At 40.0% G+C, this 20,877-nt stretch overlaps 4 protein-coding genes across 5 annotated transcripts; 2 read left to right on the top strand and 2 right to left on the bottom strand.

Annotated features, from left to right (window-relative positions):
- Positions 1-3,258: 3,258 nt before the first annotated feature.
- LOC102707549 (calcium-binding protein CBP-like) lies at positions 3,259-6,396 on the bottom strand. The gene is made up of 5 exons (XM_040529136.1): positions 5,770-6,396; positions 4,487-4,533; positions 4,207-4,382; positions 3,684-3,702; positions 3,259-3,591 (listed from the first exon to the last, which is right to left on the bottom strand). The coding sequence occupies exons 1-5, from the start codon at positions 6,329-6,331 to the stop codon at positions 3,487-3,489; spliced, it is 909 nt and encodes a 302-aa protein (XP_040385070.1). The 5' UTR covers positions 6,332-6,396; the 3' UTR covers positions 3,259-3,486.
- A 1,934-nt stretch (positions 6,397-8,330) lies between these two features.
- LOC121055788 lies at positions 8,331-12,829 on the top strand. The gene is made up of 13 exons (XM_040529043.1): positions 8,331-8,663; positions 9,054-9,151; positions 9,301-9,383; positions 9,511-9,637; positions 9,926-9,989; positions 10,110-10,207; positions 10,295-10,379; positions 10,492-10,615; positions 10,877-10,978; positions 11,465-11,529; positions 12,020-12,101; positions 12,195-12,274; positions 12,358-12,829. Exons 1-13 carry the CDS (start codon positions 8,452-8,454, stop codon positions 12,413-12,415), a joined length of 1,278 nt encoding a protein of 425 aa, XP_040384977.1. The 5' UTR covers positions 8,331-8,451; the 3' UTR covers positions 12,416-12,829.
- Positions 12,830-12,930: 101 nt separating this feature from the next.
- Positions 12,931-16,321, bottom strand: LOC121055733 (cytochrome c-type biogenesis ccda-like chloroplastic protein 2; the record flags this gene model as incomplete). Its single annotated transcript, XM_040528763.1, has 11 exons — positions 12,931-13,316; positions 13,768-13,811; positions 13,983-14,075; positions 14,351-14,451; positions 14,561-14,633; positions 14,886-15,047; positions 15,202-15,233; positions 15,327-15,412; positions 15,528-15,655; positions 15,999-16,054; positions 16,144-16,321. Coding segments are annotated over 11 exons (1,029 nt in total), but the record flags the coding sequence as incomplete, so codon positions are not given.
- A 49-nt stretch (positions 16,322-16,370) lies between these two features.
- LOC121055787 lies at positions 16,371-20,783 on the top strand. Of its 2 annotated transcripts, XM_040529041.1 has the most exons (13): positions 16,371-16,717; positions 16,970-17,067; positions 17,227-17,309; positions 17,426-17,552; positions 17,843-17,906; positions 18,033-18,130; positions 18,219-18,303; positions 18,419-18,542; positions 18,802-18,903; positions 19,403-19,467; positions 19,966-20,047; positions 20,145-20,224; positions 20,308-20,783. In XM_040529041.1, the coding sequence occupies exons 1-13, from the start codon at positions 16,506-16,508 to the stop codon at positions 20,363-20,365; spliced, it is 1,278 nt and encodes a 425-aa protein (XP_040384975.1). In that variant the 5' UTR covers positions 16,371-16,505; the 3' UTR covers positions 20,366-20,783. The 2 variants fall into 2 exon arrangements, with proteins under 2 accessions (XP_040384975.1, XP_040384976.1); XM_040529042.1 differs by lacking the exon at positions 18,802-18,903.
- The last annotated feature ends 94 nt before the right edge of the window (positions 20,784-20,877 follow it).

Consider the following 20,877-nt stretch of genomic DNA (forward strand, 5'->3'; position numbering starts at 1 on the left):
AACGTTTGATAGCCTCTAAGTAGGTCGGCTCACATCTTGAGAACATACGACAACCTTAAGTCTAAGGACAAAGCATACACATTGTGTAAAGAGAGAACAACATTACAATATCTCACACTGGGTCGGTCCAGCATCATGGCATACATATGCCCACATTATTAGTTTGACATCCCCATGTCCATGACATATGAAACATAGACATCAACTAATACATGTGTTAGTCATCAACTCCGACTAGGGACAACTTTGGAATAACCATACAAGTAAAGAGTTTCACAAACAATTCACATAATTGTCAATCAATATAGGTTGCCTTTCATGGATATTCAATAGATAAATAAGGGTCATAGATACAACGAAATATGATCATCTCTACGATTACCTCTAGGACATATTTCTAACAATCAGACCTAATTTCTAGCCATTCATCATGCTTTGTTATTTGTGGTCATATTGGATCTTAATGTATTTCACCCATCATGTTGCTTTGTTTGCCTTGGACCATAACTTGAGTCATGTGTGCCCAAAGCCATAAAGCAGTGACTTTCATGCGCCTCTTGTGTGAAGTGCTTAGTCTACTAATTAATGGTATGTTCAAAGGCAGAGCCTAGTATTGACTCTTACCTCGTCTACATCAGCAACACTAACTTATTTTATAAGCGTACGTATAAAAATAAAGTTAGGTATGGTTTCTTCATTAATATAACAAATTATTTTTTATTAGTCTTCTTTCCTTTTAATCTATCTTATGCAACAAAATTTACTTAAATAAATGTTAAGAGTCGACTCTCAGTTGTTACCACGCATAACAACCGTTTTTTGTCTCTCCTTTACTCTCTTTTCTCCATGTCAGCAAATTTGCATACGTGGCATTTAAGAGAGTCTGTTAATAACATCGTTGTATATGCCCTAAAAGTATCATAAGTCATTGATTGGTGTTGAGTGCTTTTAGTAACAAGTAATTATAGAGTTGTTAACTTCAATAAAGCATCCTAGCGATTTGTACTTTGCCTTTTGTTTAATAATTGAGATGTTACAGCTCCATCTTCTGCTGATACTTATGAACTAAAAATTAAATTTCTAACCTAAATTGAGAGCAGATTTTTGTGTTTTTTTTTCATGGTAGTTTATTTTCAAGGCTTGGTTTTTAGGTCAATAAGAATAGGTATATAGAATTTTTATTCCCAAATTATTTTTTATTTGCAAATATGTTGTTTGGATTTTTTTCCTAAATAAGCCAAACAATCATCCAAATATGCATGTTTGGGGAAGATTAAGATTATGAGAACCACAGGTCTAGATTCTCATAAACTAAGTGTTGTTAAGGAGAGCTTATAACTTATTAAGATTGTGTGATAAGCTATATCTATTGGAAGTTGCCCCCAAATAAACTCTATGTATTGTTTTCATTGGGGTGAGTCATGACTATAATGTTTGTAATGTTGCTTTTCCACGAAAAATATGGATACTTGTAAGTTTCATGGACAAACTTTGATCCGTATTATATGAAATGCTTAAAGTAAACTAGTTTAAATCCTTCGTTGTGTTAATATTTGGTGTTTGGATGATGTCTCTAGCTGCATAGCAGACCTACTAATTTGCAGTTTTATGTAATATGCAATTTACTCCCTCGTTCCCTAAATATTTAACGCAGTTGATTTTTTTATACACGTTTGACTATTTGTCTTATTAAAAAATATACATAAAAATCCTTCGTTTTATACACGTTTAGCTATTTACCCGTAACAGTCACTCAAAATCAACGGTTCAGATCGTCTGCCCTCCCCACCCCTCTGCCCTCACCCGGCCTCCACGCCGCCCGGGCTGCCTCAGGCCCGCCTCCACCGCACCGCTGCCCCTCCACCGCCTGCGCTGCCTCCATCGCAGCCTCCGCCGTGCCTTCTTCGTGCCCGCGCTCTCACGCGGCCGGCCCTAGCCTGCCCCCATCCTCTCCCGCGCCGCGTTCTCTTCCGGCCCGCCTCCTCAGATCAGTCAGCGGCGGCGGAGGCGGAGGGTACGTGAACAAGGCCACCCGCGAGATCGGCGGCCCGCGTGGACCGGAGCTGACGCGGTACGGCGACTGGGAGCACAGTGGCCGGTGCTCCGACTTCTGACCGGCTCTTCCGCTAGCCAAGATGGTAGCTTTCTCTACCGGCTTAGCGTGATCTGGCAAGAAATGTAATACTAGATGGTTTTATAGCTCTCTATGCTCTCCTTTCTTCTTGAATTTGGAATAAAGTGGAAGTTGTTATGCAGGCCATGATTATGAATTTCTGGATGTTTCAGTCTTTCAGGGCACTAATCCCCATGAATCTTACTATCTCACACTGGTAATCTCAAGCTTTGTTCTGCTGTTTGATGAATTGCTTGAGCCGAGTGATGGGATGGAATTGCTTGTTTTGTAATTCAGTGCAGATCTGTGAGCACTTGTAATTTGGCACAAGGAAAGATTGGAAGTTGCTATGCAGGCCCATAGTTCTGAATTTCTGAATGCTTCAGAGCACTATCCTCATGAATCTTAGCGTGATAATCTCTTTTTTTTTTCTTCTGATGTTTGATGAATTCCTTGAGCTCAACGATGAGATGGATTAGTCTATTCTGTGATTCAGTACATACTTGTGAAAGCATGTACTTTGGCACAAGGGAAGATTATTTGAGTTAGTTGATTTTTATTATCAAATGTCACCATTCATTAGCACATGAGCACAGCTATATTTGATATATGACTTGAATCAAACTAAAGTGCAATTAAACATATTTTAAAAAAAGCAATTTAACTAACATAAAATTAAATTATGTATATAAATATTATGATACCGTAACGTTAGCACGGGTATATTGCTAATGTGTGTATAATTTTTTTATTCACAAATTAACTTTTGCTCATAAATATACTTTCCATATCATCACAATCAATCGCTTCTCATTCAAAATTCTTTCTATTTTACTCCTACGTACTCCTTTCCATCCCTCATTTACTAAAAAGCGTCATAATTTTTTCATCAAAATATTAGTCTCTACTAAACAACTCGGAAACACTTTCAGATGGAGGTAATAGATAGGGAAAAAAAATAATAGCCATAGATGTTCAGAGCATCCACAAAAGAAAAATAATATGTATGAGCCTTTTTTTAACTTGTGCCTGTGTGCAGACCAAATTTGGTTATACTCCGTATCGTAATTATTGTCTAACTTCCGTACCATGTCGAGGGTCGACTTCCCCGCAGATCAAACGGTCGATGCGGTGTCGCTAGTTAGGACCAAACAAAGCGCATGCACTATTTAGATTTTTCCGCATTACATTACATCATTTTCAGAGCAATCCTCACATGCATGACCATTGTAACATGACTTTTCGGCGAAGCACTTGTCGATTTTATGTCCACAAAATAAACTCAGTTAAAACAAGCCGATGAACAGAATTACAGAACCCTTTCAATACAATGGGCATGATCTCAAAGGTCGAGTCTGCAGCGCACTACCATTCTATGCAATGAGAAAAGGGAGTACGGTCAACATGAAAGCCTCATAAGTAAAAGTTGCAGAGCCCGACAAGGCTGTGTCTTTTTCCTTGAACTTCTCAGTCAGACCCTGTAAAATTGTTACAGATGAATGTTAACAAAGTGAAAACAGATTAACAGAACATTGTGCTAGGTCTTAAACAACGTGTGTGATGGCATTACCTTAACTGTGAGGCAGCATCTGAAAAAGTAAACAAAATAGAGTTAGGATTGCAATATAGGACAAACTGGAATCATACAAGATATCAAAATTTTAAAATATCCAATATATAAGCCATGACATGTGAAGCAATGAAAAGTAATAAGTTTACCAAGGACTTTTATAGTTCTAAACTTAGCGTTTAAAAAGCCAAGACTAAAAAATAAAAAAGAATGAAAAAAACTAAATTAATTCAAAGTTTTACATCAGAAACCAGGGGAAGTAGAAAGCCCAGTTGGTGCATGCATTATCTTTTAACTCAAAATGTGGAAGAAACATCTTAACAATTATGCTTGATTGGAAATATCGTCTTTAACCAGACATTTGATCCAAAATACTACTTTTCTGCCAACAAATGTTCAAAAAAAAACATTACGAATTTGAAAAAGATCCAATAATTAGCTGATTTATAAACATATGGATAAGCTAATAGCGTGAACAATTACTAAGAAAGCAATCGGCAAAACATAATTGGAGCCATCTTACTCAATGAAGTTATCATATTCAATTGCTTTGTTCTTGCCCCCAGTCTTGTCAAACTTAGAGACAAGCAAGTCTAGCACAGTTGGAGAAACTGAATATCCCAGACTGAGAAGAGCATCACGCAATTCTGCTGCATCAATTCTACCACTTCGGTCACGATCAAACCTCTCAAAAATGCTCTGCACAATACAGGCAGAAAATGCACTTATTCAGTTTCAACAGTAACTTCATTAGTAGTTCCACCACACAGAAGAAAGGGAAAGTTTAAGATGTAGCATCTCACCCTCCAATTCTGAAGGCTGTAAAACACAGAGATAAATTCCTTGGGCCCTGAAAGGATCAAAGACACATATTCAATGTGGTCTACTGGAAAAAAAATCAATAACATAAGAAATGCTTAAGTTCATAAAATAGTACTACCTCCGTTCCATAATAACCTCATTTTTCATTTTTCCGTGTCCAACGTTTGACCATTCGTCTTATTTGAAATTTTTTTGCGATTAATATTTTTATTATTACTAGATGATAAAATATGAATAGTACTTTATACGTGACTAATTTTTTTAAGTTTTTGTACAAATTTTTCAAATAAGACGAATAGTCAAACGTTGGACACGGAAAAACGAAAAATGAGGTTATTATGGGACGGAGGTGGTATCTAGCAATCGACTATTTTGTTAAATCTGGTGCATTTACATGTTAGAACTAAGAGAGCCAATATTCTAGATGACAGTTCAGTAGCTGAAGCCTGAAAGCCTGAAACATAGCACTGTTTCCAGAGTATGCACTGCTCAATCAATTCAAAGTTCATAACTCAATCTCTACACAGAAAACAGATGCCAAAGGGATAGGACAACTGGCATGCATTAAAATTTTTGAACCAAACTGACTAACAAAACTAAGTATGCCAGCAAACAAGTATAAACTACTACATGTGCCAAAGTACCATTGGGTTTTACTGGAGTAAACCCAATTTTTTATTTCTAGACACAAACCAGAAGAATTTACAGTTACAACTCATAATTTCACTGTGCAAAGGTGTCTATGCTGTACCAAAGTAGACCACAACATGATATCCGCACCGCACATGAGCTGGGATTGTCCACGATTCTATTGAATCATTTCCATAAAGGAATGGGTGCAATTGAGAAACTTAATTAAAAACGTATTCCAACACTAAAAGTAAACTCCAGCGTAAACAAGTTGCCACTATGATGTAAACAATGACTACATCGCTCGCAGTTCCGTTTGTACGTCCGTCCCTGACTGCTGAACCCATCTACACATCGCCGTCGCCGGCAGAAAAGTCGCATACTCGCACGGCGATAGCGTAAGCACCTCGTTAATCCCCCCACGAAGCGCCACATGCTAATCGCGTGCCACTCGTTGAAGACACACCGCCCAAAGCATAACCACCATTACGTATGCCATTGCCACCGAGCTTGACCAGAACAACGCGCACGATAGTCTCCATGGCGCATCACAGCACAGATCACGCTAACGCCCGCCATTCCCACCCCCTAGGGGCTAAAGATTGGCGAGTGGGACGAAGAAGGGATGAGTTACCAATCTTGCGGACGTTGGTGTTGGTGAAGAGGTACATGAGGAGGTGGACGGTGCGGAGGCTGAAGCTCTGGCTGTACCCGGACAGCGCCGACTGCAGCTCCTTGTCGTCGATCATCCCGCTGCCGTCCCGGTCCGCCGCCTGGAAGCACGCCACCACGTTCGGGTCCGTCCCCGGCGGGAACGCCGACGGCACCAGCGACGCGAAGGGGCTGCCGTACCCGCCGGGCGACCCGTAGGGCGCCGACGAGGGCGGCGGGGCCCCGTAGGGGGCGCCGTACGGCTGGGTGGTGGGCGGGGCGCCGTAGGGCTGGGTGGAAGGCGGCGCCCCGTAGGGCTGGGCGGAAGGCGGGGCTCCGTAGCCGCCCCCGCCGCCGCCGTAGGGCTGGGCGCCGTAGTAAGGGGCGGAACCGGAGGAGGAGGTCTTGCCCTCCTTGGGGGGCTTGTCGCCGTAGGGCGGGGCGTAGGGGGCGGGGGAGGAGCCGTAGGGCGGTGGCGGGGCCCCGTAGCCACCGGCGGCGCCGTAGGGGTAGGCGGAGCCGGGGTTTGGCGGGTAGCCGGCCATGGGAGATTTGGGGATAGCCAAGGCAACCTGTCTGTCTGCGTCCTCTGATCTTTTGCGAAGGGAGGTGTGAGTGTGACCGTTTATATCGATGAACATAACGTGCAGAGTAGATGCGGTTGTAGTTGTTTTTATGGGCTGCGAAGATGGGACATTTAACTTTTTATTATTTTTTCAGAATAGATTTATTATTTGATTGAATTTATTATTTAAATTTATGTGACATAGATTTATGGGAGTCTATATGTTATATACATGTTATAGACAGCGAGTGACAAATCTATTTCGCTCAGAGTGACAATAAGTTAAATTTTGCGTGAAGATGACGAGGACACGCCACGCGTGAGTTGTTGTAAAACCACGGCACCGTGTTGTGGCTCTTTGGACCGAACGGCGGAACGTGTCACTCTTGTCGGGGCAGATCGAAGGAAGGAAGGAGAAAGAGCTTTGATGCATGCGCGTGGGCAGCGACGGCATGGCCGCGCGGCCGCCGGCGATTGAGTCTGCAGGTGTAGCTTGATCGTTGCGCTGCTTCGCTGTGGGTTCTTGAACCAAGTTGAGCACGACAACTGCAGCAAGCACGTGTATGGACCATTTCTCTATTCTCAGCAAGGCAATGGTTCGCAATGTGCCATCCACTCATGAAAAAATGGTGGGTGCAAATATGTTGTAACTCGGATCATTTGCAGTCAATTTCATCCACATCTTGAGGAGCCAAGCACGCAAGCAAACCAGAGACATAGGGGTAGAGATGAGACTTGGATTGTACCGTGCTAGGCACGGGTGGACCCATAGTTTTTCATGTAAAAATTGGTTGTGTCGGCCCAGCCCAACTTGCCCACCGTGCCATGCCGACCCACGAGGGTGATGCCATAGCCCAAGCACAACCCAAAAGCATGTTAGATCTGTTTGGACTGTGCAGTATTGATCGTCTGATCTGATGTCGTATTGTCATGTCGTATTACTGTGGCCCATGTGTCAAGGCATTAAGCCATCAATGTCGTGGCGTGTAGAAGCATTGGACTAGAGGAATCATCCGATCGATAAAGTGGTCATGTCCATGTGAGTGTGTGATAATGTCTGCGAGACAGCATGCCGTGTCGTCGCACCTAGATATAGCGTTCACATGACATTCAATGACTGATGAGCTCATAGTTACACGACCAATGATCTAGAAAGAAAATTGGCCTATTATGAAGCACGACCCAGGAACAAAATTAACTTGGCATGAATATTTCATCTCATTTCGACAGTGCTGGCCCAAGCACATCACAATAATCGTGTCGTGTCGTGCCGCACAACGTGCTTATGTTCGAGGCCCAAGCCTAGCCATGGTCATGCCATGTCAGTACGACCCAATTCGTGCTAGACCATGGAGTTTTTTCTACCGTGCCAGACCATCGTGCCTTGGATCGACACATGAAAGTACAACCCAAGTCTCACCTCTACCTAGGAGGAGAAGAATTAAGTGAAGACACACGCTTATTTGGTGCTAGGTGATTAGGTTAACAATTTGATCTACTGTGATACACATGTCAAATATTCGTGGTAGAGTTGCAAAAGATAGGATCACAACCATTATGCACCAATTTCTTTTCCTTTACTCTCATGTGTCAACCTCGTTAATCAAAGCGTGGCATATTGTTAAAAAATTCGAATAGTCTATGATAATAGTTAATGTTATACACGATAGAACCAAATATTACCAAGTTAAAAATCTAATTTAAAAATATGGTACGACGGACTTTTATGTATAAATTTTTCATAACAAACCTATTATTCAATATTTTAAAAAAATGTGCACAAGATCCGAGTAAAAAAATGAGGAAAATCTATACGAGAAACGCAGCCTTAATTAAAGCCGATCGTGATGAAAAACACAGCAGAAGCTTGTGGGCCGTGGACACTGGGGCACTGGGCAGAGCGGAAAGAGCGTTATCCATCTACAGACCGACGGCCCAGCGGCTTCCACGTACCCAACTAAACAAGCAACCACGGCCTTGCGGCTTGCGCCATCCCAGCTAAACGCGCCACGGTGAGCGAGCCCCGAGCACTGACACCCATCGGCAATCTCGCCGGAGGAAGCAGAGCAGCGGCGCAGCGCGGTCTGCCGCGCCGAAGGAATGGCCCCCGTGGTGAGGGCATGCATGCCGCTCCCCACCCCACCGGCCGCCGTCGCTTCCTCATCCGCCGCTCCCTCCACGGACGCGCAGCGGAGGTCCCCCGGCGCCCGCGTGCTCGTGCTCGGCGGCACCGGCCGCGTCGGGGGATCCACCGCCACCGCGCTCTCCAAGCTCCGCCCCGACCTCAGCATCCTCATCGCCGGCAGGAATCGGTTGGTGCCTCTCATCCTCGTGCTACACACCTACTCCGCATATTTCAGTTCAGTTGCATAGATTCAACCATGTTCAACCGTCGCAATTTCTGATAAAAAGTGCGAACATGTAGAGTCACTCATAGTAGCATTTGATCAAATTCTAAGAGGTCTGCAACGTTGTGTAATTGTGTTGTGCCGATCCGACAATAGAAAGAAGAGTATGCTTATTTTGCCAGAAGCACTAGTTTTTTTCCTATCCTTGAGAAGATATTATGAGGTGACCATTATTTTCTATGTAAAATTACCAAGAAATATCAAAGTTTACATAGAAAACAGTAGTACCTCTTGTTACTACTCAAGGATGGTAAAATTGCTCCTTTTTTAATTATCATTGTTCTATTTTACCAGGGAGAAAGGTCAGTCTTTGGCATCTAAACTTGGAGACCAATCTGAGTTTGTCCAAGTTGATATTCGCAATACAAGCATGTTGGAGGAAGCACTAAATGGTTAGTACTAAATGACAACCTGCTTATGGTGTATCTTAAGTTGAAACTTGCTATGACTAAATTGATTATGCAATCCCCCAAAATTGATTATGATGCTTGCAAAGATATGAATAAATTTGTTCTGATGTTCAATAAATTTGTTTACTCAGATGTGGATTTAGTTGTTCATGCTGCTGGACCTTTCCAAAGGGAGAATGAGTGCACTGTATTGCAGGCAGCAATAGCAACCAAGGTGGAAATGTGCGGCATGTGCCATGCCGGATCCTCAAATTAACGCACAAGTTTAGTTACACCTGTCGAAATCAGTCATATGCTACTTACCTGAAAAGGCTATGACATTCATTTTTTTTTTTGTGCAGACAGCATATATTGATATTTGTGATGACACGGACTATTCATGGAGAGCAAAAGGTTTTCACGAACAAGCAAAAGCTTGTGGTGTCCCAGCTATTACAACTGCAGGCATCTATCCTGGAGTGAGCAATGGTCTTACTTTACATTTCTTTCAAACAACATCTCAGTTTGGCTTCCTATTTCTCAAGTTACACTGAGCAGAAACTGTAATGTATTTTTGGATATTTTCCATTAGCATTCATGTATAGTATCCATACCTATTCAAGTCTACAGTTTCCACATATGTAATATCAACAAATTGTTAATGGCATGCATTAACATGAAAAATTTAAAATATATAATAGAGATATAATCTAGAGAAGCTTAGTATCTTATTTTTTTTATTGATTCGAAATGCACTGTTTTCTTATGTTGGAACAGTGATGGCTGCTGAGCTTGTCCATGCTGCTAGGAGTGAAGATGCTGGTGAACTTGAAAGACTAAGGTTAGGAGTTTTAAATTTATTGAAAAAGATAAAAGTCAAGCTAGCCATACAGTATTGAAAGCGTGGTAATATACCTATATTCACCAGAATCTATGCTCTGTTGCTAAATTCCTTTTTTAGATTCTTTTATTATACTGCAGGCTCTGGTGGTGCTGGCCCAACAATATTGACAACGAGTTTCCTGCTTCTTGCAGAGGATGTAATCGCATATAACAAAGGTACTTTTGAACTGTTTACTAGTGAAATTATAGATATATATTTTTTCTATGAAGAAAATATGAATTCCATTCTCATTACATATTCAGGAGAAGAAATAAAATTGAAGCCCTACAGTGGAGCTCTCAGCATTGATTTTGGAAAAGGGGCCAGGAAGAAAGATGTTTACTTGCTGTACGCACTTTCTAGCATTACATACTTTTCAGATCTTGTCACAATAAGGAAAACCAGTTTGGTTAAACTCAAAAAGGAAGTAACAAAATTTATATTATTCCAATAATTCCAGGAATTTGCCAGAAGTGAAAAGTGCTTATAAGGTTTTAGGTGTGCCTACTGTCAGCGCTCGCTTTGGTACTGCTCCTTTCTTCTGGAATTGGGGAATGCAGGCCTTCGCAAACTTTTTACCTGTTGTATGTCTAACTCCTCAAATTATGCTTTATCAAGTTACTTTATCAGTACCAGAAATCAAAGAAATATAGAAGTTTTAACTTTTAATCTGCCAACAGCTTCTATTTTATTTCTGTATTTCTTTTGACAGTCCAAAATATTAAGTAATTCTATTACTGTTAAACCAACATATTTGCTTGTGATGAGATGCAATAATGAAAATGGGATAATATTAAACTGGTGATTTATTGCTAATGTCTGAGTATACCTGATTTCAATTTCAGGAGTTCTTGAGGGATAAAAACAAGGTTCTAAAATTGGTCAAATTTGTTGATCCTTTTGTTAGAGCTATCGATGGCATTGCAGGAGAGCGTGTTTCCATGAGAGTAAGTAATTATTTTTTTTTATTTACCTGTGCTTTTAAAAGTACTAGTTCCATTCAAGCTATTTGAAGGATTAACTGCATATTCTTTCAAGCTGTGACCAGAGCAGGTATTTGAATACCAGTTTTCAAATAATTGTTTAGCCAATGGGACTCTCTTTCACTTTTATAATTACAATGTGGTTTTTAAACTATGATCTGATCATTTATAAGAAGGTAAAATACATATATTTTACAAAAAGAAAGAGCAAGCAAGGCCCATTAGTTCTCAATAACCATCAATTTCCATAAATTATAGGTACATAAGGAGATTTTTGTTTTACTAGTTACTAGCCCAGGTCGCTAGCAGGCTAAAAACATAGTAGTTCTAGTATTCTCTCGAGCCACACCTAGAGTAACATTGAACTAATTTTACTCTCAAACTTTGTCCAGAGTAGTATATGTAGCTACCGAGGACCACTTTTTGATCAAACATATTTTGTTTGTGCAGGTAGACTTAGATTGTTCAAATGGACGGAATACTATCGGATTATTCTCTCATAAAAAGTTATCTGTGTAAGTACACATTTCTATACGAGATGTTGATCATTCTCAAGGTCCATCACCTAATGGATATTACAATGTCAGTCATCAAATCAAGTTCTTTTTTTTAAAAAAAATATCAGCTATCACATTGTTTTAGTACTGTAGGAAGCTTCACATTAGTCTTGTCCAGATGATAGGTCAGTTTCGAAAAAAGGATTTCTGTGAAATCTATATTTATTAAAAGCTGGTAGAGTATCTACTTATACCAGACTAATTAGTTTTCCCTTGACACTTGAAATGATGCAGCTCTTTTTTCTGTAGAAAAAGTTATGCTCACAACTCAGGAGCCTAATTCTCATGAATTTATTCTTAAAATTTTGAGCAATCTTACAGCAGTTGTTTTGATAAGTTCTTGTGTACTTTGCAGTTTTAAATTTTAAAATGGGGGTAAATTATTTGTGCAAAACTATCTGCATTGCATTTTAGTTTATTTTTATTTAAAGAAAAAATGTTTTTCCAGATCGGTGGGCTATGCAACAGCGGCATTTGTTCTAGCAGTTCTTGAGGGCAGCACACAACCAGGAGTTTGGTTTCCAGAAGAGGTTAGTGGTGCTTTAGTGAGAAGACAGAATAACACAATACCGGTTCATAGAAGTATTCTTTAGCTTTATAAAACTCTTCTACTCCTATTGTAGCCTGAGGGAATAGCAATTGAGTCAAGGAAGGTGCTCCTTGAGCGGGCATCTCAAGGAACAACAAACTTTGTGATGAACAAGTGAGCTAATATTCCAACACCCATATATGAGCTAATACTTTCTGTACCCTAGCTAACGCAATGCCATAAATTTGAATACACAGGCCACCCTGGATGACAGAGACTGATCCAAAGGAAGTTGGGCTGGGAATATATGTGTGATTGTGTGATAGAAACTGTATACTTGACTCCCTATATAGAAGTTCATACCTCTATTATAATTTTGCCCAAATCTTGGAGCAATTACAATGTTCTAGGGTATGAGCAACTATAGCAAATTAGCAACTGGGACGGAGCAATCAGTGTTATTTACTAGTTAATGACCCTTTTTTGGATATGCCTGTAAATGATAGAACGACTTTGTAATGCTTCTAAGAGCATAGAGTGGCGATGAAATGAATTGAAGCAACACATCATACAACCAAACATGGTCAGAATTTCGAAGAAGTGCCTGCGAAACTTCATTTGGAAGTTGGAACACGGAAAACTGCCCCTTTGTCTTGGCAGAAATGAATTGTGAAACACCTCAAAATTCCTTGCGTTCCAATCGAGCATTAATGAATAAAACGAAATGTCCTTATCCGTAGAATTGAGGTGTTAGTTTTCTCAACGTAGCAGCAGTACGCCCCTATATGCTTGTCCTTGTTGCCACTTTGGCCATCGTGATTAGCATCAACTTTTGCAGCCTGTGAATTGGAAGGGGATAGTCGCATAGAAATAGTTTTATGTTCTGCTCTGTACCTCTGTTTACAAATTTCTGTGCATTCTTTCAAAGAAATGAAAGCTATTTGGGGGTAAAACATCCACTTATCTCGTCCTATACAGATTGGGAGATTAATATATCACATGCCTACTAAGCTAGAAAAGGTCGATGATAATTCGTTAGCATTTTATCATTACCTACTTTACATTGCAACTGACATACGTTCGCATGTCCAACAATGGTGACCCTCGTACTGCAGCTCTCGTCCAACGATCATCTGCATTCTACATCACCATTGATGTTGCAGGAAACAACCTGTCCAGCAGGGTATAAACCCCTCCACCCAGTAGAAATGCACCACTGCATTTATCCAAAAGAAAAGCAGGAAGCAGATCTTTTATGAAGGAATGGCTTACATTTTTTTGGGACATTTTCTAAAAAATAATGAATAAGAATTTATCTGAGGAATTGAAACTGTGTAATAAATGACATAATTGTCGCAAGAAGTTTAGAACAATACTTGCAAAAATATTAAATGGATGAAAAGATAAATTTGATGTGTTATATTCTCCTAACAAGTATGCCAAATAAATACAGTTTCAAGTGCTTTGAACCAAGGCAGTGAAATTGTATAAAACTAGTGAACGCTTGGTATCAATTAATGAATACTCCCATTAATTTTCAATGTTTCCTTTTCGACAGGTAGCAAAGAATGATTACTAATGCGCATATAGTTAATTGCAATGTGTAGTTTTGTTTCAATTTACAAAGCAGGAACCCCTCAAGATCCAGAAAGAACTAGGTCACATACCTGATTGGTTTCCAAGCGGAATATCTCCTGAATGAAAGCAAACTCTACAGAAAGAAAATAATTCATTAGTGATTAAATGTAAAATGAACATGTGTGGGTATTCTAGGATTTGTGCTGTTTAACTGTTACTCAAGTCTAAGAGATTCAAATTTCCACTTTTATTGGTATTATCTTGTTCATGCTTAACAAATGTATATCTCAGAAGACATCTATACCTGCAGTGCTCCAGCAAAAGAAGCTGCAATGAGAAGAGGTGCAACATAGCCAGTTGTATATGTCAATAACAAACTTCCTCCAACAATCGGATCCTGAGAGAAAAATGTATGTGATTGGCATTGAAAAAAAGCAAAATAAGCTAGGGCAAGCATATGCTCCAGGACGGCAATTAGACAGATTCACTAAGGCAAGCGTAACATAGATTGGACACGAAGCAATCAAACATCACTGGATATCATAGATGTATTTGCTAACTTTAGTGATTAAAAACACTATGGTAAAAGTTTAAAACAGATTTAATGTTTTAAAATTTAATAAATGGTAATAAAATATTAATGCAACTTATGTATCCTCCTGTTATGCATACTCTTGAAGTGGCAACATATCCCAGAAGTGTAGCAAGAACAGGTGTACTGCAAGGTGATGCTGCTAATGCAAACGTAAGTCCAGCAAGGTATGCTTGTACACCTATCAGGAAAAAGCAAGATATTATTCACTGTAATTAAAACAAACATAATGAGACATACAGTACTTTGGAGTTTGGAACGAAATAGAAAATGATGTCAGAAAGCATTACTGGAAGGGAGGTTAGCTGCAGCAGCTCGAGGGTCATAATCGCTGAAAAATGAGGGAAGCTGTAGCTCAATTACCTATAAATACAAGATAACCAGAACAAAGAACAGCTTAAGCCAGTGAGCTATTGTCTACTATTGCAGGAGATACAACACACTATACACATATTTCATCGAAATGAATTACCACTGTGACAAGGTTTCATAAGTATTTATAAAAAGAACCATTACGTGAGCCCATAATAGATTTGAATTGAGGCAAGAAGTTAGGTGGAAAAAATAATCAGCATGCTCCACTTTACAAGTTTTCACATTGGATTGTGAATTTACCTCAAGAAGGTTCAATCCCATTATGACTGCTAACCCCGAAGCAGCCACTGGGAGTCCTTGTCCTACCTGCCCATAGGCCTTCCCAGCAAAAGAGGCAGCAACACCAAGGATGGCTAAGGTTGTTGCCAGTTCTAATGAAAAAGCAACTGAATTTCCAACAACCTAATAGATCGAACAGAAACACATCAAGTTACATCAGGAAATACATGGATGGAGGTTTTTTCATAAATGGTAGGTTACAGCATATGGGGCTTTGGATATGCATATTCTATTTGACTTCTCTAAGTCCTTTTATGTTATACATAATAGAACATACCTCAGATCGATCTTTGCCAGAGCCAAAAGCACCTGAAGGATTTTAAAGAATGTGTCAGTTCAGTGTCATCAGTGATAACCAATCCTGGGGAACCAAACAAACCATCTCAATGCCACTATACTTGCCTATATATCCTAGAGTCAATGGTAGAACACTTAGTATACAAGGAGACAAACTAGTTACAAGTCCAGCACCGAAAATTACAGCCAAGCTGGAGAATAGAGGAACATGTCAGAAAGAAAAATGAACACAGCATAAAATAGAATGGAAGAAACTAAGCATGCAGATTCTGTCTACAGGCAATTGACTGCAGGGGCAAGGCTAACCTAGTGAAACTGAGAGCAGACAGCTGATCCTGAACAACCTCATTGGCTTGCTGCCCTGCAGAATATAGCAAATTTCCAAACCAATCCCCAATGCTAATATCGGCCAAAGGCAGCCCCGATGATCCTAGCTGATCATATAAAATGTTATGCAGGGATTAGCTATATGCCATCACAGTGGAATCTAAAGGAATATATTCATGTTCAAAGTCGCCAGGAGATGTGGCGAGCAAGTATCCCAAATGTGCCTAGACAGTACTACCAGAGAACTTGGTGAAACTGCATGTGTGATTGCCCTTTCCTAAGAAAGATAACTATACTGTTGACTACAGTTCATAAGTTAATTACCGGACAGTATAATTTGGCATGTTAAGTTGTTAACCATAGTGAAACCACAACTTGACACAGGCGTCACAAACTCCTCTTATGATAATCAACAAGGGAAAAAGAAATTTGAAGGAAGCGCTCCCTCACCAGAGAATCTCCAAGCTCGGTAGTATTTGCAGCGCCAGCAGCAACCAGACTCCCCACTGCGACCAACGAGCACCACGTCAGAGCCATTTCGTCAAACAGATAGCCAGCGATAAACACACACGCAGGGAACAGTGAACACCCTTACCAGCCACGGTTGCCAGCAGCACGTGGGGCCGGCGGAGGAGCGAGCACCTCGCCGCCGCCTCCAACCTAGCTCCACGAACCGCTGCCTTGGAAACCGAGCTCCCGCGCTCGCAGGGCACGCCATGGGACGAGGAGGTGGAGGGTTTGGAAGCAGCAGCCCGTGCTGGGAGTGGGAGGCAGCGTTATCCATCTACAAACCGACGGCCCAGCGGCTTCCACGTACCCAACCAAACAAGCAACCACGGCCTTGCGCCATCCCAGCCGCACGCGCCACGGTGAGCGAGCAGAGAGCACCGACACCACTCGGCAATCTCGCCGGAGGGAGCAGAGCAGCGGCGCAGCGCGGTCTGCCGCGCCGGAGGAATGGCCACCGTGGTGAGGGCATGCATGCCGCTCCCCACCCCACCGGTCCCCGTCGCTTTCTCATCTGCCGCTCCCTCCACGGACGCGCAGCGGAGGTCCCCCGGCGCCCGCGTGCTCGTGCTCGGCGGCACTGGCCGCGCCGGGGGATCCACCGCCACCGCGCTCTCCAAGCTCCGCCCCGACCTCAGCATCCTCATCGCCGGCAGGAACCGGTTGGTGCCTCTCATCCTCGTGCTACACACCTGCTCCGCATATTTCAGTTCAGTTGCATAACCATGTTCAACCGTCGCAATTTCTGATAAAAAAAAGTACAGACATGTAGAGTCGCTCATAGTAGCATTTGATCAAATTCTAAGAGGTCTGTAACGTTGTGTAATTGTGTTTTGCCGATCAGACAATATAAAGAAGAGTATGCTTATTTTGCCAGTAGCAGTCTTTTAATTATCAGTATTATATTTTACCAGGGAGAAAGGTCAGTCTTTGGCTTCTAAACTTGGACACCAATCTGAGTTTGTCCAAGTTGATATTCGCAATACAAGAATGTTGGAGGAAGCACTAAATGGTTAGTACTAAATGACAACCTGCTTATGGTGTATTTTAAGTTGAAACTTGCTATGACTAAATTGATTATGCAATTCCCCAAAATTGATTAAGATGCTTGCAAAGATATGAATAGTTATCTACAAACTTGTTCTGATGTTTAATAAATTTGTTTACTCAGATGTGGATTTAGTTGTTCATGCTGCTGGACCTTTCCAAAGGGAGAATGAGTGCACTGTATTGCAGTCAGCAATAGCAACCAAGGTGAAAATGTGCCATGCCGGATCCTCAAATTAATGCACAAGTTTAGTTACACCTGTCGAAATCAGTCATATGTTACTTACCTGAAAAGGCTATGGCATTCATAATTTTTTGTGCAGACGGCATATATTGATATTTGTGATGACACGGACTATTCATGGAGAGCAAAAAGTTTTCATGAACAAGCAAAAGCTTGTGGTGTCCCAGCTATTACAGCTGCAGGCATCTATCCTGGAGTGAGCAATGGTCTTACTTTACATTTCTTTCAAACAACATCTCAGTTTGGCTTCCTATTTCTCAATTTACACTGAGCAGAAACTGTAATGTATTTTTTGGGCAATTTCCATTAGCATTCATGTATAGTATCCATATCTATTCAAGGCTACAGTTTCCACATATGCAATATAAACAAATTGTTAATGTCATGTATTAACATGAAAATTTTAAAATATATAATAGAGATATAATCTAGAGAAGCTTCATATCTTTTTTTTTTCGATTGATTCGAAATGCACTGTTTTCTTATGTTGGAACAGTGATGGCTGCTGAGCTTGTCCATGCTGCCAGGAGTGAAGATGCTGGTGAACCTGAAAGACTAAGGTTAGGAGTTTTAAATTTATTGAAAAAGATAAAAGTCAAACTAGTCATAAATTATTGAAAGCGTGGTTGTACTTGTATACCTATATTCACTAGAATCTATGCTCTGTTGCTAAATTCCTTTTTTAGATTCTTTTATTATACTGCAGGCTCTGGTGGTGCTGACCCAACAATATTGACAACGAGTTTTCTGCTTCTTGCGGAGGATGTAATCGCATATAACAAAGGTACTTTTGAACTGTTTACTAGTGAAATTATAGATATATAATTTCTCTATGAAGAAAAAAATGAATTCTGTTCTCATTACTTATTCAGGAGAAGAAATAAAATTGAAGCCCTACAGTGGAGCTCTCAGCATTGATTTTGGAAAAGGGGTCAGGAAGAAAGATGTTTACTTGCTGTAGGCACTTTCTAGCATTACATACTTTTCAGATCTTATCACAATAAGGAAAAACCAGTTTGGTTAGAACTCAAGAAGGAAGCTAACAAAATTTATATTATTCCAATAATTCCAGGAATTTGCCAGAAGTGAAAAGTGCTTATAAGGTTTTAGGTGTCCCTACTGTCAGCGCTCGCTTTGGTACTGCTCCTTTCTTCTGGAATTGGGGAATGCAGGCCTTCGCAAACTTTTTACCTGCTGTATGTGTAACTTCTCAATTTATGCTTTATCAAGTTACTTTATCAGTATCAGAAATCAAAGAAATATAGAATTTTTAATTTTTAACTAGCCAACAGCTTCTATTTTATTTTTTTATTTCTTTTTGCAGTCCAAAATATAAGAAATTCTATTACTGTTAAACCAACATATTTTCTCGTGATGGGATGGAATCTGGAAAATGGGATAATATTAAACTGGTGATTTATTGCTAATGTTGAGTATACCTGATTTCAACTTCAGGAGTTTTTGAGGGATAAAAACAAGGTCCTAAAATTGGTCAAATTTCTTTATCCGTTTGTTAGAGCTATCGATGGCATTGCAGGAGAGCGTGTTTCCATGAGAGTAAGTAATTATGTATTTTTATTTACCTGTGCTTTTAAAAGTACTAGTTCCATTCAAGCTATTTGAAGTGTTAACTGCATATTCTTTCAAGCTGTGACCAGAGCAGGTATTTGAATACCAGTTTTCAAATAATTGTTTAGCCAATGAGCCTCTCTTTCACTTTTATAATTACAATTTGGTTTCTAAACTATGATCTGATCATTTATAAGAAGGTAAAATACATATATTTCACAAAAAGAAAGAGCAAGAAAGGCCCATTAGTTATCAATAACCATCCATCTCCATAAATTATAGGTACACAAGAAGATTTTTTGTTTACTGGTTAGTAGCCCAGATCGCTAACAGGCTAGCCTAGAAGCATAGTAGTTCTAGTATTCTCTCGAGCCACACCTAGAGTAACAGTGAACTAATTTTACTCACAAACTTTGTCCAGAGACCAGAGTAGTATATGTAGCTACTGAGGACCACTTTTTGATCAAATCTATTTTTGTTTGTGCAGGTAGACTTAGATTGTTCAAATGGACGGAATACTATCGGATTATTCTCTCATAAAAAGTATTCTGTGTAAGTACACATTTCTATACGAGATGTTGATAATTCTCAAGGTCCATCACCTAATTGATATTACCATATCAGTAGTCAAATATCAAGTTTATTTTTTTTATAAAAAAAATCAGCTATCACATTCTTTTAGTACTGTAGGAAGCTTCACATTAGTTTTGTCCAGATGACAGCTCAGTTTCGAATAAGGGGTTTCTGTGTAATCTATCTTTATTTAAAAGCTGATAGAGTATCTACTTAACAGACTAATTAGTTTTTCCTTGACACTTGAAATGATGCAGCTCTTTTTTCTGTAGAAAAAGTTATGCTCACAACTCAGAACTCACAAGCCTAATTCCCATGAATTTATTCTTAAAATTTAGAGCAATCTTACAGCAGTTGTTTTGATAAGTTCTGGTGTACTTTGCCGTTTTAACTTTTAAAATGGGGTAAATTATCTGTGCAATACTATCTTCATTGCATTTTAGTTTTTTTTATTTAAAGAAAAAAATGGATTTCCAGATCGATGGGCTATGCAACAGCGGCATTTGTTCTGGCAGTTCTTGAGGGCAGCACACAACCAGGCGTTTGGTTTCCAGAAGAGGTTAGTAGTGATTTAATGGGAAGCCCGAATAACACAATACCAGTTCACATAAGTATCCTTTAGCTTTTTAAAACTCTCTCTTCTCCTCCTATTGTAGCCAGAGGGAATAGCAATTGAGTCAAGGAAGGTGCTCCTTGAGCGGGCATCTCAAGGAACAACAAACTTTGTGATGAATAAGTGAGCTAATATTCTAACACCCATATATGAGCTAATATTTTCTGTACCCTAGCTAACGCAATACCATAAATTTGAATACACAGGCCACCCTGGATGATAGAGACTGATCCAAAGGAAGTTGGGCTAGGAATATATGTGTGATTGTGTGATAGAAACTGTATACTTGACTCCCTATATAGAAGTTCATACCTCTATTATAATTTTGCCCAAATCTTGGAGAAAAATTACAATGTTCTAGGGTATGAGCAACTATAGCAAATTAGCAACTGGGACGGAGCAATTCGGTGTTTTTTACTAGTTAATAACCCTTTTTTTGGGGTATGGCTGTAAATGATAAATGATAGAACGACTTTGTGTAATGCTTCCAAGAGCATAGAATGGGAGATGAAATGAATTGAAGCAGCACATCATACAACCAAATAGGGTCTGAAGCATCCTTAGTGCCTGCTAAACTTCATTCGGAAGTTGGAAAGCAGAAAACCGCCCCCTTGTCTTGGTAGAAATGAATCGTGAAATTAGTCCATTCGTTCCATATTATAAAACTTTTTATCCATGACTAGATTTATCTATTCATCTATCGATTAATGTATATTATTTATATATATACCAGATTCATTAGTATCCATATATGAAATTCCCATTAATGCTTGATT

This window comes from Oryza brachyantha, chromosome 11, assembly GCF_000231095.2.
Source record: "Oryza brachyantha chromosome 11, ObraRS2, whole genome shotgun sequence".
NCBI lineage: Eukaryota > Viridiplantae > Streptophyta > Magnoliopsida > Poales > Poaceae > Oryza > Oryza brachyantha.

Coding starts and splice junctions, on each gene's coding strand:
- LOC102707549 (XM_040529136.1), bottom strand. CDS start 6,331: ATGGCCGGCTACCCGCCAAACCCCGGCTCCGCCTACCCCTACGGCGCC. Junction 4,534..5,769: donor CACCAACGTCCGCAAGATTG/GTAACTCATCCC, acceptor TGATCCTTTCAG/GGCCCAAGGAATTTATCTCT. Junction 4,383..4,486: donor ACAGCCTTCAGAATTGGAGG/GTGAGATGCTAC, acceptor TGTATTGTGCAG/AGCATTTTTGAGAGGTTTGA.
- LOC121055788 (XM_040529043.1), top strand. CDS start 8,452: ATGGCCCCCGTGGTGAGGGCATGCATGCCGCTCCCCACCCCACCGGCC. Junction 8,664..9,053: donor CTCATCGCCGGCAGGAATCG/GTTGGTGCCTCT, acceptor CTATTTTACCAG/GGAGAAAGGTCAGTCTTTGG. Junction 11,530..12,019: donor TCTCATAAAAAGTTATCTGT/GTAAGTACACAT, acceptor ATGTTTTTCCAG/ATCGGTGGGCTATGCAACAG.
- LOC121055787 (XM_040529041.1), top strand. CDS start 16,506: ATGGCCACCGTGGTGAGGGCATGCATGCCGCTCCCCACCCCACCGGTC. Junction 16,718..16,969: donor CTCATCGCCGGCAGGAACCG/GTTGGTGCCTCT, acceptor ATATTTTACCAG/GGAGAAAGGTCAGTCTTTGG. Junction 18,304..18,418: donor AAGAAAGATGTTTACTTGCT/GTAGGCACTTTC, acceptor CAATAATTCCAG/GAATTTGCCAGAAGTGAAAA.